This window comes from Rhodamnia argentea, chromosome 10 (genome assembly GCF_020921035.1).
Source record: "Rhodamnia argentea isolate NSW1041297 chromosome 10, ASM2092103v1, whole genome shotgun sequence".
Taxonomy (NCBI): Eukaryota; Viridiplantae; Streptophyta; class Magnoliopsida; order Myrtales; family Myrtaceae; genus Rhodamnia; species Rhodamnia argentea.
Genome location: NC_063159.1, coordinates 21,854,520 through 21,873,709, shown reverse-complemented (window position 1 = coordinate 21,873,709; position 19,190 = coordinate 21,854,520). Strand labels below are relative to the sequence as shown.

Genomic DNA, 19,190 nt, shown 5'->3' with positions numbered 1-19,190 from the left:
CCAAGTCAAACCTCGAGCCACTGACATTCTTGAGGGTCAACCCCCAATTGGTTGACTTGGCCCAAGTGAACAATGAGATGGCCCACATATGAACATGATTTTTTTCCGCTTTCTTGATAGTTACTTATTTGTTAATTTGTTAGGGATTTCAACCGGCTTAATTGACACTGAAGCTTAAGTAAATCAGTAATTTGTTTGACTATTGATTGATGGAGCACACGTATATTGAGTTATTAACTTTTAAATGCTAAATTCTTCAAAGATTAGCATCAGGAGTCAAAGTCAATATGACCCTTCTCTTCATGGAAATTGGGTGCTTACTAAAACCTAAACCTGAAATATTTAGATTTAACAAGAGTGACTGAAAGCATTTACTCTCCACGAAAAGGAGATTTGAGAATAATCGAAGAGGTGATTTTATTAACTTTAGGGTCATGCTAAATCGAGTGTGCAATAGAGTTCTAAATTTGAGTTATAATGTACGTCTTCCTTTATTTGTGTCTTATAGTATACATGGTAATTGATGTATACTCTATTGGATAACCTGAAAGAACTAGGGGGAAGGAAAGAAAGAGAAAAATAGGCAAGGGCTATAAATTTCTAGGGTCATTATTCTATTGAAAGCCCTTGGGAGATTAAGAAGGGGTTGGAGTTCATTATCATGGTTGTTGGTGGTTAAATAGTTAATTGCACATTTTCCTACATTTTATATATTTTTGCCACTCTATTTTCTAAGTATTTACTTTCTGAGATGTTTGGCATTGATGTGGATGTGATGTCGTAGAAGCAAAAATAGGCATTTATTCGACATAGGCTGGGACAGCATCCAAAGTGTCTCCATTCATAGATCTTCAACTTGTGGTTGGACTTTGCCTAATCAAAAAATGTCAATGGGTGCACATTATTTTAATTAAGGTTAGATTATGATGATAACTACATTTATAAGTACGATGTTATGGCTGTTGTGCACGATCTTAGTTCTGTGTTTAGTGGTCAATCTAGCTTAATTTTAGCTGTGCTTAGGGAGCTTTTGTCAACGGGTGTATTGAATTCACTTCCCCACCAAAATTAACTAGGGAGAGAAAAGGAAAGACAGTTGAATTTGGATCTTTGTTATATATTAATTAGCTTAAAATGGCGATCCTTTTCATGAAGTCAAACCTGACAGAAGTGATGAATTTTCATCATTCAAATGAGGTTGTTGAGTTGCTGATGGCCACCAATGAGATTTGTCGTAGATACTCCAAAAAATTATAGTATTCAATTTTTCTGAAAGGTCCTATTGATGGTCCATAAGGTTTGACTAAATCTTATTACTTAATAAATGTCTTCCGTGCATTTTAGTTACACTCATGCACGCGTGTACATACATATCATCAGGAAATATATGAAAAAACAATAAAGAGTAAAGTTTCAACTTTTGAACATCGTTACTTGTTCATTATTCACGAGAGTTATTTTCAAAAACCAATGGTGATAGATTATGGGTGCTTCTAGGTGTGGAAGCACATTTGGCAACATCCTCTGAACAATCATTTAACTAATAAATTTAGGATTAAATTGGCAAATCTGTAAAAGGTTTACCACTAAATTGACATAATTTAAAAAATTATGACTAAATTGGCAAATCGTCAAAGGATTTAGGGATGAATTGCCACAAATGATAGGTTTCTGACCGAACCGTCGGTTGTGCTATATGTTTAAGACTTTTTGAACATTTATCCCAAAAGTTGACAGTGGCTATGGAAGGCAAGCACGATGGTCCTAGGCTTCTTAGTGGGAGAGTTACCAATTTAGGTCCTAAACTTATTGAATGTATGCTAATTCAATTCTAAAATTTTCAATTTTATCAATATAATATTAAACATTTACGTGAAATTCCAATAAAGTCTTTTCAGCCAATGGATAACTTATAGATTGCTACGTCAACGATTTTCGATGGCAAATGGCTGAAAGGACTACATTGAAATTTCACATATTGTATTTTATTATATTGTCAACTGCTTATTTACTAAACTTTTATTGCTCAAAGGTTTTGGACTACATATGCAAATTCAAACAATTTAGAAATGAATTAGTATCTGCATAATATATTTAGGTCTAATTGGGTCAATGTAATGGTAGAGACTAGCGAAGAAGAAGAGAATATGAGCTTGTTTGGTGCGGGCTCATCGTAACAGTTTTTGCAAAAAGGGTGATGTAAATTTCCCAAGATGTTTGGCTAATTCTTCAAAACTATAGCACATTCCAAGTTATAGGAGCTTATAGAAAAAAGTCTCAAAAAAATTCTAAATCTATCGTATTGGTACCAATTCAGTCATAAACCTTTTATTGGTGTCAATTCAGTTCTAAACATTTTGCATTTGTGTTAATTGAGTCAATCCGGCTAATTTTGATCAAAAATTTGCTGAAGTGGATGTTCGTTGTCCTTTATTAATTAATTTTGGGAAAAATTCTAAATAAGAGCTTGAAATGCTTTTATTTTCTCAAATAAAGATCCGAAGTGGACCTTATTGCAAGCAAATGCATGAAGTGGCCATGTTAGTCTCAAATAAGGGCCTGAAGTGACTATGGAAGTTTCAAATAAGGGTCTCTCTCGCCGGCCGGCTAAATATTCCAATCGGCCTAGGGCATTTTCATATAAAGACAATTTTAAATTTTTTCTTCTTTTCTTTTCTTCTTTCTCATTTCTTTTTTTTTTTTTTATTACGGTCGACAAGGGCCGACGACCCTTGTCAGCCACTACGTGAGGGTTGGCCTCTCTTGTGGCCGGTGAGGGCTGCCCTTGCTAGATCGGGCGAGGGTGAACCTCGCCCGTAGCTTTGAGGGCGGCCTCACCCAAGCGAGGCCGTTCGGCGTGGGTGGTTGTCGCTGAATTAGGCAAGGGAAACCATTGCCGAGCCCTCTCCAGGCATCACCGGTGGCCGACCACCAGCAAAAAAAGAAACAAAAATTGAAAAAAAAAGGAATAAAAAAGAAAGAAATAAATAAATGTAAAGGATGAAAATATCATTGCTAGCCCAAATGTAAAGCCCTTATTTGAGACTGTCATGGCCACTTCATACGCTTATTTAAAATCGTGTCCAATTTGGACTCTTATTTGAGAAAATGAGGGTACCTTAGGCCCCTATTTAGAATTTTCCATTAAATTAAAGTGAGATGCACATATGTTGTAGAAAAAGGAAAGGATTAGAGGTGAGCGTGGATCTCAAATAGAAGTGGGAATCGTGAATTGGACTGGATTAACCCTAGATATTGGTCCAACTCTCGGTTCTTGGACTTCTTGGTCCGGTTCTCGATGTCAAATTTTCTGGAACCAGTATTATACAATCCGGTTCCCTAGTAGGAACCAAACCAAATTGGATTGGAAATTGAAAAATTAGACTGAAAATTGAATTGAACTCAACCGAGGTAACTTAATCCTAGTAGTATCAAACTTTTAGAATTTGGAGTATCATTTGATAACTATTATTATTCAATATGTTCTTACATTACTAGGATTAGTTTTAAACATGCTCTCGTCCATGTGGAAGATATGTGCCCATTAGAGTCCACCTATAACATATTTGGGGAGAAGAACAAGATAAGTGCCAAAAATTGTGTGCGACGCTCACTTTAGTCAGAAAAGTTTTCACCGAATCACTTAAATGCTAAATCGGAGATAAAATGATCACTTTAGTACCTCTAGTGAGAAAATCCAACCAAAATTAACACGTTGTATTTTGAATTAAATTTTTAATATTAAGTGGTACTTTAAAAAAAAATGAAGTTCATGTGAACTTCTAAACTTAAGAAAATTAAAAAAATAAAATTAGATTAAAAAAAGAAAAATTAACCATTTTTTAAAATACATACATTACTAAAAAAAAATTAAAAAATCATCTTAAAATTTTAACAAAAAAAGCTAAAAATTTATAAAAAAAAAATAACCGGGATGGATAACCAGGCAATGAGGTCGGGGCACACGCCAGTGGGGTTTCCAAACTTTGGCCAGGGGCCGGTGACCCTTGCCACATGGTTATCCCTCCTAGTTATTTTTTTTAATTGTTATTTTTTAAATTAAACAAATTTAATACAAAAAATTTAGATAATTTTTCTTTTTTAAAATGTAATTTAAATAAAAATTATATTAAAAATCGAATTTGAACCAAACCGACATTGTCTTAGCCACATCATTACCATGTAGAGAGAGAAAATATTAAAAAATTCATCATTTTCCGTTACTCCAAATTGATGGTGTTAACAGAAAAACTCATTTGCACCAATTTGACAAATTTTAGGACTTAATTGCATTTTTTGTAAATTTTTGGACTCAATTCTACTTTCGTGACAAGTCTTAGGATATCTAATGGACGTGTCCTTTCTTTTGAATTTTTAGCCTTTTTATTTTTTTGAACTAATTAACTTTTATTTTTTATTTTTAATATTTTTCCAATTTTAGCTTCTTTTTTATTATTATTGTTGATTGGACCTCCAATGAGCTACATCAGCTTCATATATGAATATAAAAATGTCACGTAGGATTTTCAGCTAAGCATATCAGAATTGGCATTTAAGTGGTCATTTTTCAAAAAATTTAGCACCGAAGTGATACGGACAAAATTTTTGACACTAAAGTAAGTGTCGTAAACAACTTTGGCACTTCTAGTGTTCTTTTTCCTTATATATGTATATTCATTGCAGGATAAATACAATATACTTCGACTTTAGAAGCCTCAAATTAACTAATCACTAATCTTTTACACTTGTTTATAGTTTACTCTTTCTACAGCTACTGTTTTCATAAGAGGACCTCAGTAGACATATAGGTGATGGCATAAGGGTCGGTGCATGTTTTGGCTGGAGCAATTTCACCTACATATAGACTTTTTGGAGCATTAAAAATGAGGAGAAAAACAACAAAAACTGGAAGAAGCAGAAGAAAATAATAATGCTGTCTCCAAACCATTCAATACCAAATAATTGGTGCTATAAAAAGTCAAAGTGCACACAATTTCCTTCCAACTTGTATACTAGGCATTCTCTTCCACACTTTTCATCATCAAGTCAACTTCCGGGTCTCCAGGAAATTCTTCTTCTTCGACTCGCGAGACGATATGTACTCGAGAAAGCTTCCGAAGTCGGTGTCCTTGTACCGCCGCGGGTTCGCTCGGTCGATGAGCTTCGGCGACGGCCTCACCATGCACTCGTTAGGAAGGCTGTGCAAGGAAGCCACTGAGATTCGAGATCTCTCAGAGTTGACGAGGACTCTGTGTAGAACGCTCTTGTACCTCCCATTGCTGAAAATCTGTCAGAAAACGGAGGTTTTATTGGTATATATTTGCGCATGAATTACTTCTTCACTGCGTAAATGGAAGATTTCCAAGTGAAAATTGGAGATAGTGAGAGAATGAAAAGGCAAGTGCCATTTTAATTATTTGCCATGGCAAGCTAATTCCTTTTCTTAAGAGAAATGGGCGGAATTTGATGAATAAAATTCAATGGGAAATTATTTTAATCAAATGATAGCTATGATTATGTTAATGAGTGCCTCGGCCACTCGTCAAGTTTTTTTTTTTTTTTGGTCAGAGGCCACTCGTCAAGTTACTACGTAAGAAAATATTATATATTTCAAATGTATGAACTTGCTTTGTTAATTGGATAATCATTATTTTAAAAGTTGAAACGAAAATCTTCAATGAAGTATATCTATCAAGTGTCCAAAAAACACGGGTTAACATAATCTGCATGTATACACAAATACGTGTGACTTATTTGCATTTAAACATCAGTAAAAATCATATCCATTTTTAAATTTAGTGACCAAAATTATAACCACCTTTCTAGCATAAACAAGATTAGTGGTATCTACAGGGAAGAATTTCTCTTATACGTACGTAGTGGAGAAATAAAATGCTCAAAATCTCACAATTAGGAAACTTATACAGGTACCATTGAGGTGTACATTTGAATGTTTGTGGGCTCCACATACACGCAATAATTTCTCTATGCTTAGGGAGGATTTTCTGACTAGCCGACCGGTGGGAGAATGAATTTTCTCCTCATTAATGAGAAAAAGAAAAGAAAAAATTCCATCTTATAATGCTAGAGTTCCAATATGCTTTGTGCAAATAAACTATCTTGTGCATGAGTTCTAATTATTTAATCATCCAATTAAACATCGTCTTATGACTTAGTAACCTCGAGGGAGGGATTGCACCTCAAAAAGCATGCGAAGCCCTAGTTCTCATGCAACAAGGAGATAATTTTTTACGAAACCTACCTAACTCAAAATGAGAATTCAAGTTCTAAGGCTTCGTTTGTTTCTCGAAAAATCAATAACTTATAAAATATTTTCTAAAAAATGATTATTTGTGTCGCTTGAAATAATTATCCTATGAAAAATGCTTTCATTACCAACAATAATTTATATCTTACCGTTTTTATTTACTGTTTTTATTGAAGGTGAAATATTTTTTGTTCATTAATTTTTGTTAGCAATACAAGCTATCATTTTTAGAAAAATATTTTTCAAATTATTCATTTTCCGTAAAAGAAATAAAGACTAATGTGCAAAAGCTAGCTCAAGATAATTGGAAAAAAAAAAAGACTAAGGCTTTGTTTGTCTCGGTAAAAATGAATGATTTGAAAAATATTTTTCTGAAAATGATCGCTTGTATCACATGAAATAATTAGTTAATTAACTATTTTTTTTATTATGAATAACAGTTTACACTCATACTATTTCGCTAATGATACAAATATGTTTTATTTACTCATTTTTATGAATGACATAAGTGATCATTTTTAGAAATATATTCTTCAAAGCATTCATTTTCCGCCAAACAAATGGAGCGGGATCATCCTTGGAGTTTCTTGTTTTTGAATACCCACCTCCAAATGGTCGCCCAAGTTGACGACGAGCCCGTTCTCGATGGGCTCCACGGTGACCCAGTTCTCTTGGAACTGAATCTGCAGGCCTTCAACTTCGTCTTGGAGAAGGAGGGTGAGGAAGCCATAGTCGGAGTGCGGAGGCAACCCAAGCGTCAAGTCGGGCTCCGGGCATGGCGGGAAATAGTTCACCACCATGAGTTGGCTTCCATTTTTTAACTTCTCCATGATATCGCCATCATCTTCTTCTCCTCCTTCTTCCTCTGGTTTCATATTCTTCTTCGTCTCCACTGTGTCGGACGCATGCAGGCCTTCCAAGATGGCCTCCATCAGCACCAGAAACAAGTCTCGGGTCTCTTTCGCGTAGGTAGCCGCCACTTTCCTGGTAACAGTCCCTCCAAAATTAAAAAATATGAGACAATATTTTATCATATTTGTACACTTTTTTTTTTAATGCCAAATAGAGGCTGCCTGTCCACAAATATTTTTTTGCAATATTATATATGAGAGTGAAGTTGCATCTACTATAATTTAATTTGTGTGTGAATAATAGCCACAAGGCGCAGCCTATGATTCGAGAAAATAGTGTAAACAAATAATGTCCCCTGCCTAGAAATAGTGTTGACAAATCATGTCCACGGGGGACAGAGAAGGAGAGACGTTTTCTTTTTGTCAATCATTTTTGTCTGGTTTGGTAGCTTTCTTTTGCATAATTCAAAGGCATGTGTGGAGACTCGGCTTTCTAGTCTGGACATTTGATAAGGATTGATGGCATTCATTCTAAAAGTTTACACACAGTTGATGAGATTTGAACGGGTGATTTTTACAATTTAAGTTGGAAACTTTCCAACGAATCAAGAGTATCGAAATTATTTTTGTGTTTAATGTGAAGGGAAAGAATCACAAAAAAATAATTAGGTGAGCTCCGTCAATGGATGTGACGAAAATAAATGATAACCAAAGTGCAATAAGACGGTTGTGGGGTTTCAACCTTTTTTTCCCAATAAATTCGAGTACAAGTCTTTCCACCTTCGAGTAAATACAATTTAATCCTCCTTTTACGAAATTGAATTAATTACACTGTTAGAAACATTCAAATTTACATTAACGCTATATTTGTTTGCGAAAAATGAGTAATTCGAAAAATATTTTCTGAAAAATAGTAGTTTATATTGTTTGAAAAAATTATTTAATGGAAAATATTTTCATTGACAATAATAATTTATATTTAAACATACTCATGGATGATAAGAATACGTTTTGTAATTTATTTTTGTAAGGGATACAAGTGATTATTTTTAGAAAGATATTTTTTAAATCGTTTATTTTTCGCGAAATAAATAGAGCTTAAGATTCCTGTTTTTATAATCTAAATAAGCTTCAAATAATCATAGTTCTTTTGCTCTCAAACGAATGCATGCATGGCAGTTTTACTGCATCACAAACATGGGCTTAACAAAAAAAATATTTACGCAGTAGATGGACTTTTTGATGGCATATCGACACTATTAACATGCTGTGAAATGGATGAATGTTACTCGAATTAAATTTGTGAAGTGACGTCACGAAGCATAAATGAAGATTGAGATAAGTTAGTTTTATTCAACAACCGGTAAGGGATTTACGAACCTAAGGTCAGCTGGGGAAGCAGGCCAGTGCGTGAGCACGTCCGGCATGGGCTGGCACGTCAGCTTCAGGAAATCCCTCCAGCAGAACACATCGTCCTTCCGCTGGTTGAAGCTCGTCCCGCAGCGGACCGGCCCGGACATGTCGGCCGACATGTACTTGGCCCTCTCCTCGAAGGGCATCCCGAAGAACCCTCGCCCCACGTCCATGACGCCCTCCGCCGCACCCCTTGTGACCCCGTGGTTGACCACCTGGAAGAAGCCGTACCTCTTGCACGCGTCGGCGATGGAGGTGATGACACCCTGACGGGCTGGGCCCCGCAGCTGTGCGAGGTCGACGACGGGGAGCTTCAGGCTTGGCTCGGTGGGCTCGGGCTTCGGCCGGTCTTGGAGGGGCAGTACGTACTTGGTGGGCAGCCTTTGGAGGCCGCTCTCGTGGAGATGCTTCACGCCGTGCTGGAATTGGGTCTCGGTCGGTGTCGGTCCCTGATCTGTGACCGCGCCCATTGAAGGGATCCAGGAAGCTCTGCAATATCTCCGAGACTGTGATTCATGATGATTAAAGTCAAAATCAGCCATTTTCATACGCACTCCAAGAAAGTTTTGAGACTAAGATTCTGCAATGGAAAGTTCAGAGGCGCGTGGTGCAAAGAACTACGTTAAATGTCTTTCATGCAACAAAGTTCCAAGACGTACCAGAGAGAGAGAGAGAGAGAGAGAGAGAGAGAGAGAGAGAGAGAGAGAGAGAGAGAGAGGGAGAGAAAACTGAAGATGGAGGGAGGAGTTGGTGGTGGGGGAGATGGAGAGGGAGCGTGGTGGATTTATAGGCGTGATGGGAGGGAACGACAGTGGAGGAGGTTTCGATGAAACCGGCCTCAGGTTTTGAGAATCCTGAGGACTTGGTTCTGGTTCCATGTGAAAACAAGCGCCGTTGACAAACTAGGTTTCTTCGCCTGGTCAGAAACCACGAGGTTGTAGGGACGTACCGAAAACCCTGCCCGTGCCAATGGTCCTCCAGTGTCATTGTCTCGTGCTTTATATATGATCATGATGGGAAACTCTGTTCAGTGTTCTTACTCCTTCCTTCGTAGGTTGCACGCTTCTATACGGTAATTCTTTATTGATTCGCTGTCCGCCAGCAAAGCTGAACTTAGACCTTAGACTTATCTCACCCCCAGCCCTCTTCCTCCGCCACAGCCCATCTCTCGCTCTCTCTCTCTCTCCCTCTGAACGAAGAAACCTTCCTCCGTTGCGGTCGCTTGCAGAAGTGGTTACCAGCACGTCCAACCTCAATTGACCCCAGATCAAGGGTCACTTGAGCCCTAGGATCTCGAATTTGAGGTTGCAACGTGAAGTCCAGTGCCGCCGTCTCATATTTGAGTCGACCACTGGGAGAGAGGGAGATCGGTGGGGGCTAAGGCCCCTAGAGGTATTGTTGAATTATTCTCAGTAAGGTGTACACTCAGCTACCAACCACCTAACACTGCTTTTAGATGTTATATGGTAAGAAGCAATGTGACTAGTGCATGGAAGCAGGGTGTCAACACTAAAAGATATCCAAAGCATTGTAGTCCGCAGTTTGGTCGACAAAAGCCTATTAAGATAGCAATAGGTGGAGAAATTGCTAAGTATATGGAGCAATTAGTCGCCAAAGTGCGGTTGATTGAAAAGAAGACTCGGTTTTGGCCGACGAAGACGTCAATGAAAAATGACTAAGCGCAAAGGTCAATCTAACCATCAAGGTAGTGGAGTCCATGTAACCGTCAAGGTAGTGAATATAGTGTAACTTCTTGTAACTGTAGATAGGATTATGAAGTTTTTTGTGGTTTTAAGTTCAATATCAGTTTGTGTAACCCTCGATTCTGGATTATCAAATCCCCGTTGTACTCTTGTGAAGACGCCGGTCAATCATTTAAAACTCAATGTTCTTCTGCAAATTTATCTTTACTTTCATATGATTGATTTTTCCTGTAATTTAAATCGCTGGCAACAATTATTCCCAATGTTTGTATCTTTAGATCCCTTGTCATTTACTTTCCTGTCTAAAATCAACAAAGGACCATTGACGATCTTTGACGATTTACACATCAATCCATCCATATTCTAAAAAGTGTCTCATCAATGCAGTGAAATATATTTTTGGTTTTTGAAAGATTCATCGACCTTTTTTTATAAAACATCATTTTGGCACGTCTGATAGGATCCTTGTCTATTGATTTGAGAAAGCTTTTATGGTGAGAACCAGACACCAACAAGAGATCGACAATGCTGATGGCAACAATAATCCAAGACGAAAAATTGGAAATGATATTGTTGCTGTGAGATTTTGTGAGACTACTGCAAACTATTATAAAAACTTGTGCTATTAGATAAAAGCGTAATTTAATATTAATAAGTATTCAAACACCCCCATGCCTAATTAGGTCTTTTTGCCTAGTACTATGCATTGACATATTTAATTAAGAAGGTAAATAGAGTCTCGAAAGGTTTGGATTCAAGATTTCTTGCTCTAATATCATGTAAGATTTTATGGCACCACAATTAATTGCTATAAAAGTTTAAACAATTAGATAAAAACGTGATTTAATATTTAATTACTTTAACAGTTGCATGTTCTGAGTCTTCGGCCACTCTAGCCCCCGCAAGGGAAGTGATCTTCCCAGGCATTTCATTGAAGAATAGCTAAGGATAGTGACACCAAGTCTCGGCGTGGTGGCAACCACGAGGAGGCTATTAGAGGAGCAGTCTAATGAGATTGCTAATTAATTGTCAGTCATATGTCAGATGTGGTACAGTCAATGATTGTTGATGCTATAAAAGATCCTTGTCTACGCTTGGATCATCCAATTAGCCATTGCAAGTAAATTCTATGGTACCAGGGTAAGTTTCCAGTCCTCCTTTATTTAACAGTGTGGGTCAAGCTATTCAACCCCTATAAGAATTTTGCGAAGGCCTGAGTCCTCAAATCAAGGCCAAAATTTTGGAAATGAAGTTGATCAAAATAATCAAATTGCTATCAACATTTGAAAAAATAGATTTATTGACTGATTGATCAAATGTCAGAAGTTGAAAACATCAGGTCAACAGTAATTTCGGTGCCACCAAATGCAAATTAGGTCTAACTTATCGAACAACGTCAATATAAGTAATATGGCAAGGTATGTCCAACCAAATGTTCAATTAAATGTAGCACAAATTGCAAAAGTGGTGATACAACAATTAGGATTAGATAGGGATTTCATCGGACCTGCTTACAAGCAGCGTTATTATGAATGGATCATTAAGCCTTTTGCTAGAGGTTTCAAAACTCTCGACTTTGCCAACTTTATTGATGAAGATTAATAGCTGACTATCGAGCATGATGGTCGATTCATAGCCCAATATGTTGAAGCAGGGACAGTGAGATTTTAAAATTAGTTTTTTTAATTTATCTTTGTCGAAAATAGCTTTCACTTTGTTCATTAACTTACTGCCCAATTGTATTGGTGACTAGGCTAAGATGCAAAAACACTTCCTTTATTTATTTTACATAATGATGCATGAGATATCGATTGTTGATTTGGTCAGGCTCTTTCAATATAATAACGAATGGGTTGATTAGCTTATTGCTCAATTCAAAAAGGCTAAAAACAGATGCCAAATGTCACTCTCAAAGAAAGAGTTTACAAATTTAGCTTTGAATGAATTATAATTCAATATATGAGAAAGATTCGAAGGCCAAAGATTTACCTATTTATTTAAGTACGAGCAACTATTTAAAAGAAAGAGTTAAAAAGCCACGTGAAAAATTTACACAAAACGTGACTTTAATGGAAAGAGAGTGTCTAAATATGAACAACTACTTAAAACAAAGAATAAAGAGGCACATGAAAACTTTACACAAAACATGACTTTAATGGAAAGATATAAGTCAGATGATGAATCTCACCAGAATGAAAATATTGAAATAGCTGCAGCAAAAATGGTGTCCAACAAACCTTATGTTTTTCTCATCCTTAAAGCTTGCCAAAAGAAACAAAAAGAAAGAACAATGGAGAGCGTTAAAGACATACAAGTTTAATTGTTCGATATTAATAAATCTGAAGAAATCTTAGATTTACTTTTGAAAGATGGTCTAATTAAAATGATTACAGGCCAAGTAATTCCAAGTAAAGAAGACATAGCAAACACAAAATGTTGCAAGTAACTTTTTTATGGAGTCATAACAAGTTAACTGTATTGTTTACAGAAAAACAACTTAGGAGGTCATTCAGTGGGAAAAAAAAAAATCAAATTTACCTATGACAAGGAGGTATATAGTGACTCTTGATTACTAGCAGAACGAATGAGTAATTAAAGTTTGTTTGAGAGACATCTCAAAAAGTAAAAAACTACACGTATCTTCTTACTATTAGATGATACCTATCACAATGAAATTTCTTTAATAGTCGGCAAATCTTCTTATTTTTGTGAGTAGTTGAAAAATTACCGCTTTGCGAGAATTTTACACGGAAAAAAACCAATTTAGAACCCTAGCCGTTGATTTATGCAACACCCATAAAAACACGGTTTAAGGATAGGAGACTTCATTTATGCACTCACCCGACCATTGAATCCGAAATCACACCAAACAAGACACAATGGCACAACCTGTGATTAGCAGCAACTTAGAGGGTGTTTTTTGGGGTCTCGCATTCGGCAACTTTTTTCGACTCCCAGAGTCGGATAACCAATCATTTTACTTCACATGCTTCTCAAACAAATCGTTAAAAACAACAACTGAAATGGAGTTGTCGATTAAGGTTCCACTTTCAAATGGGTTTACAAAATTTATGCTTTTTGGAGATTAATAAAGGCTTTGAAACGTTCATGATTTTGACACCATAGTTTGACTATATCTGATAGATTTAGTACAAATGTACAGTCGTGTAAAAATGATTTGAGACTTGGTCTGGTGTCGGAACCATGTGATCTAAGAAACGACTTCTCAGTCAATGCTCTTGGAAATGTCCAGGGTAATTGATATATAGGATGTGATTTGAGGCTAAGAGAGATCGCAGTCATCAATCCGAGAAAAGGTCAAAAATTTATCTTCCACCTAGTTTAATCGGTAAATGAATGAAATCAAATAATTTATGTGAGAGATCTGTATGTCCTCTTCTCTAAATAGAATGAGGTATCCAATCCAACGACGCGAGACCTGCAAGTGCGTGTAACAACTTGAACCGTTACATATAGACCCCCCAAAACAGTAGTCTCGGTGACCACATAAGGTGATTAATGTTATTGTTAGTGTTGGCTCGTATGGTCGGCGATAGCTTCCCCCTACTCGTTTTGTGATCCAGCCCATTCTTGGCCCCCTCCACTATCCTAAAAACTTGCCAAGAGAATTCCCTTCGACTAGACCCTCTTGCACGGGGGATAACTCTCCGCCCTGTCGGATCGGTTATTGGTCTAGTGTGTTGATGAAGACAGATCTATTAAGGGGGTTCTGCTTGTATACTATCTGTAACGATGTAGTCTATTTGACTGAACCCTGTCGGATCTAGACCTCAGCACGACATATGTACCTAGTCAAGAGGTGATGTGTATATCGTTTACCATCCGATTAGGTGATACGGAGTCAAAATTGAAAATTAAACTTTGCTCAATCGATTCTTACATTCCTATCTCTCTTGTTTTTGTTGTTCCTAGTAGTATCACCTAGAAGGGGTGAGTAGGTGATTTCAATCGAATTTGATTAGAAATTGCAGATTTTAAATAATCAAGTCAAATTAATCACAGATTCAGAATCCGATTACATACGGTATGTGTTTCTGAATGCAAGTATGCAATATTCTATCAACCACAGTAGAAAGAGTTTAGCAATGGAGAATTTTGCAAACGACAATCATAGTGGTTCAGCTTAAATCAAGCCCATTCCACTCTCCCACACTAAAAGACAGTAGGCTAGATTCCACTAGATGGATCAATGAAAAATTATAAGTGATAATACTCTCTCACTCTTACAAAGCCATTTGGAGATTATAGTCTAAAGCTCACGAAGACAAGTATTTAGATTTTGAAGCACTCTAACACTGGCGCCATGGATCTCCTTTTATACTCTTTTACCTTCAAATTAGTCGTTGGATGGGTCTTAAAAAGGTCGCTCTTCAATCATCGTCATCGGTTTTGTTTGAACGAGACTGTATCTTAAGAGATTTGATGACCATTGGATGCCTTTAGAAATGAAAGTAGTCTCTAGAGTCTGAACTGTTCGAACACCGAATTCGAGCTCAATAAATTTTTTCTTGATGCTCGCATATAAGTCTTCTTCAAAGGTATAGTTGAAACTACACATTTGATACGCCAAAAGATCTAGCTAGCATAATTCAACTCCTTCCGAAACAAATACACGATGACCTTGTTTTGAGTCTAAACATCAATTAAGATCAATGTAGGTAGGGGGTGCCAAATGGACCCGTGGGCCCGGAACCGGCCCGGAACCGGCCCGTTGACCGGCCCGGAACCGGCCCGTTGACCGGGCCCACGGTTCCAACCCGGAACCGGAACCGGCCTTCAAGGGCCGGTTCCAACCCGGTTTAAAAAAAAAAAAAAAAAAAAGAAGAGTAGGTTTGATAAAAAGAGTAATTGGGCTTTGGAACCGGCGGTTCCGAACCGGAACCGGAACCGGCCCGGAACCGGCGGTTCCAAACCCGGAACCGGAACCGGCTCTTCAAGGGCCGGTTCCGGTTCCACCTTTTTTTGGAACCGGAACCGCCGGTTCCCGAACCGGAACCGGCGGTTCCGTTGAACCGGCCCCCTCTAAATGTAGGCTTCTTCATTCATGTGTAACACCCGAGATAAAAACACTTAAAGTAATTACCTGATTCAATATGAATAAGGAATAGTTTTGCCAATATCGAAATATCTTAAAGGAGGCTTTCTTAACAATCTCTGCTTTTTTTATGATGACAAACTTCCTAAACATTTATTAATTTGAAGAGATTTGTAAAAGATGCACAAGAAAGATCTCATAAGATATTAAAAGGTTATGAATCAAGATACTTTCCAAACAGTAACGGATAAAGATTCAGAGTTTCCAAATCAAAATTGAATTAGACTCCGAATAATACATGACACAAGTAGAGTTAAAAAGATATTACCCTGCTGTGCTTTATCAACTTTTATTGTATGGGAGGAATGACATTTGTAATTGCACTATAGTCCCCGCACTTGAAATTAATGTCATGTATCCTGGACAAGACAACTTCTTCCCCTTTTTGTCATCAATAAAAATAGGACAAATCATAGGAATACTAGTATCAAATCATACCAAGCCATAATAAGGCTATGATAGAATCATACATCAGACCGTTCAAACATAAAACTACCGGAATCTGAATAAAACATAAAAAACAAACCAACATAAAGAAGTTAAAGACTGCAAAAATAAGAAGATTTAATTTGAAGAAGGGTGGTTTGGATTGTTTGCTGGTGGATCAGAAGCACCATCCGGCATATGTCCATCCTCCCCGGGAAGTTCTCCAGACTGTCTTTGATTTGCATTACTTGATCCAACTCTAGTAGTATTGAATTTTCTTCTAGCAAAGAGTTTAGAAAAATCATTTTGCATAATCCGATCACGAACAAGGATGTAAGAGTCCGGACTAGATATGAAATTATGGATAACCATAGGATATTGATGAAATGGGGAAAAGTACACTAGAAGTACCATACTTTTGTACGGCATTCACTTGAGTGCCATAACTTTCAAAACGTTCACTTAAGTGCCATAACTTTTAAAAATCATGCACTTGAGTGCCATGTTGACGTAACAACCGGAAAAGCCGACGTGGCAGCCGGAAAAGGTACTGTAGCACGCCGAAAAGTTACTGTACACGTCGGAAAGATGACGTGGCACGCCGGAAAGTTACTGTAGCACTCAAGTGAACGATTTTGCTCCAACGTAGCACTCAAGTGAACGATTTTTGAAAGTTATGGCACTTAAGTGAACGTTTTGAAAGTTATAGCACTCAAGTAAACGCCGTACACAAGTTATGGCACTTCTAGTGTATTTTCCCCTGATGAAATGCCTTTCAAATAAACACAAATGTCTCCGCACTTTGGAAGCTGCTTTATCCATTTCCGGTTTCATCTGCTTTCTAGTTTGGAATCTCTTGATGAACGAAGCATGCAACTCGATCCATACTCTTCTATAGAAGGAATTGAGATGCCTCTGTGTGTGCCGGTTCAGAAACAAGATTATTTACCAAGTCTCGATCAGCTTGACTATTAGGAAATGGTTCAGCATTGGTCACTACTTCTTTGCCCTTCTGAATAGGGTCTTTCCCTTGAGGGATTTCAGATATCATGTCCATCCGAACATGAGTCATAGTATCCACCTGAGTCGAATTTGGGACTTTCATCCGAACCTAGTGTTTAGCTTCCTTCTAAACTTGAATTGCGGGTTCCTCTTCGATCCGATTGGATTGCTCCCCCCGAACCTCAGCATCTTCAGCTTCCTCTACAATCTTTACATCCATATCTTCAAATACTTGAGGCTCAACATTTTGAAATAGAGGAATGAATTCCTCTATTGTCGGGGCATATTCTCTATTGTCCAGCAATTCCAACTACGTTTCATCTATAATCTACATTTCATACTCTGCTAGCTTCTCCTTATCTTCTACAGTAGCACCTTGCTCAGCCAAGGCATTGAGCATATCCCGTTCTACTCCATCATCATCACCTCCATCATCTTCATCATCTCCATGAGTGCCACCTTTGCTGTCTCTTCTCTTGTTGTCTCCTTCTTCATTTGTACCTTCTATAATACTTTGATACTTCTCGGATGATTCCGGATCATCCTTGGGTAAGTTGTTAAGATTTTTTTCATCATCGTTCGAGCTTGCTACCAATTCCTTTCCATTTCAGGTTCCTCCAGTGCTCGAAGAAATGCCTTCTTCAGTTGATGAATTGAAGGATTTTTCTTCTTCTCCAAAGATCCTGCCTTTTTCTTCTTTTGGGAATCTCCAACTTTTGTCTTCTTATTTGATCTTTCAGCATCAGTAGTCTCTTTCTCCATCAACACTTTCACGAGATCCCCTTGTCTGTTTGTCCATCCCTGGCCGGTGAGTTTAAAGAACATCTTTTGAAGCATTTTCTCTCTAGCAACCATCATTGGTATCTTCTTGTAGGTCGATTCAAGAGGAAATTTTACCTTGAAGTGCTTAAAAATTAGAAAGATTAAAGCTCCACAAGGTAGTTGTCCTTTTGCCTTATGAACTAACTTATACATATGCAATATAACTATGTGTTCCAAATAAAACTTGAAGTTATTCACTATGGCCCACATAAGCTTTGCCTCATACTTCGAAATGTTTGTCTTTGATGCATCCTTGGGACGCAGACATTCAGTAATTATTTTGTGCACAATTGTATGCTTCAGAGGGAAATATTTACAAGGAATATGAGCCTTGTTGGAGAAACATCTCTGATGCACTTAGGGCTCGCGAACTCGGAAAGGGTTGAAATTAGTGAACTCAGAATGGGCTGAAATTTGGTCGGCCGCATCGAAACCGGCCACTGATCGAAACACACAGCTATGCTGTGATGAATGTCATTTTTTAGCGTTTCGGAGTCATCTTCATGGGTTTTTGAGCGTTTTTGTAGTTTCAATGGTGTTTTCGTAATTTTATGTTTCTTAATGTAATTAGGGTTAACACCATATAAAATGGTGTTTCGGGGCTTCGAAGATGACATACTTTTGACATCTTTCATTGATTTTGATAATCACACTTGCGAGAACAGATTGTTCCTCGTATCTATTCAAATTCTTCTATTTAGCCTATTTTCTATCGCGCTTCGGCATTAATTGGTATCAGAGCATAGGTTGCCTTGGACCGATGGCTGAACAGAATCGAGGTGGTCGTGGACGGCGGGCTCGTGGTGGCCGGGGACGTGGAGTCGTGCACGATGTAGACGAACAATCACATCTAAGAGACTCGTGAGATGTAGAAATTGAAGAACGGACAAGGCGAATCTAGGATTTGGAGCGACAACTTGCGGAGGCGAGATTGGATGTTCAATTCGAAGAAGGAGCGGAATCTGAGGATCATCCGATGATGAAGAGGAGGACGTCAACCCTTTCGGGGTTCTAAACCGGGGACGAAAATCAGCCCTCTTCTCGTAATTTCGTGATGAAGATCGAGATTCCCGAGTTTCAAGGTAAGGCTCATCCCGATGAGTTTATTGATTGGTTACATACAATAGAGAGGATCTTTGATATTAAGGATCCTGACGAAGAGCAGAAAGTTAAATTAGTGGCTATTAGGCTACGAAAACATGCCTCGATATGGTGGGAGCATGTGAAAAGGCAGCGTGCTAGAGAGGGGAAATCAAAAGTGAATCACTGGGATAAGATGAAGAAATTGTTGCAAATTTTTTTTTTACTTACTCATTTTAGGCGGGAGGCGTTTATTGAGTATCACAATGTTAAGCAGCAAGATTTAACAATCGAGCAATATATCGAGTAATTCAATCGATTGCGGATGCGTTGTGATGTGGTTGAGGAAGACGAGCAAACAATTGCTCGATATTTGGCGAGGCTGCGATATGAAGTTTATGATGTTGTCCAGTTACAACAATATTGGACCTATGAGGATGTGTACAGGTTGGCCTTAAAGGTGGAAGGTCGGTGTAAAAGGAAGGACAGCAGTTCCAAATTCCAAAATC

The 19,190-nt window shown here is 37.8% G+C and overlaps 1 protein-coding gene across 1 annotated transcript; it reads right to left on the bottom strand.

Annotated features, from left to right (window-relative positions):
• Positions 1 to 4,949: 4,949 nt before the first annotated feature.
• On the bottom strand, positions 4,950 to 9,165 carry LOC115735012 (probable 2-oxoglutarate-dependent dioxygenase SLC1). The gene is made up of 3 exons (XM_030666050.2): positions 8,500 to 9,165; positions 6,874 to 7,252; positions 4,950 to 5,287 (listed from the first exon to the last, which is right to left on the bottom strand). Exons 1-3 carry the CDS (start codon positions 9,078 to 9,080, stop codon positions 5,042 to 5,044), a joined length of 1,206 nt encoding a protein of 401 aa, XP_030521910.1. The 5' UTR covers positions 9,081 to 9,165; the 3' UTR covers positions 4,950 to 5,041.
• Positions 9,166 to 19,190: the final 10,025 nt, after the last annotated feature.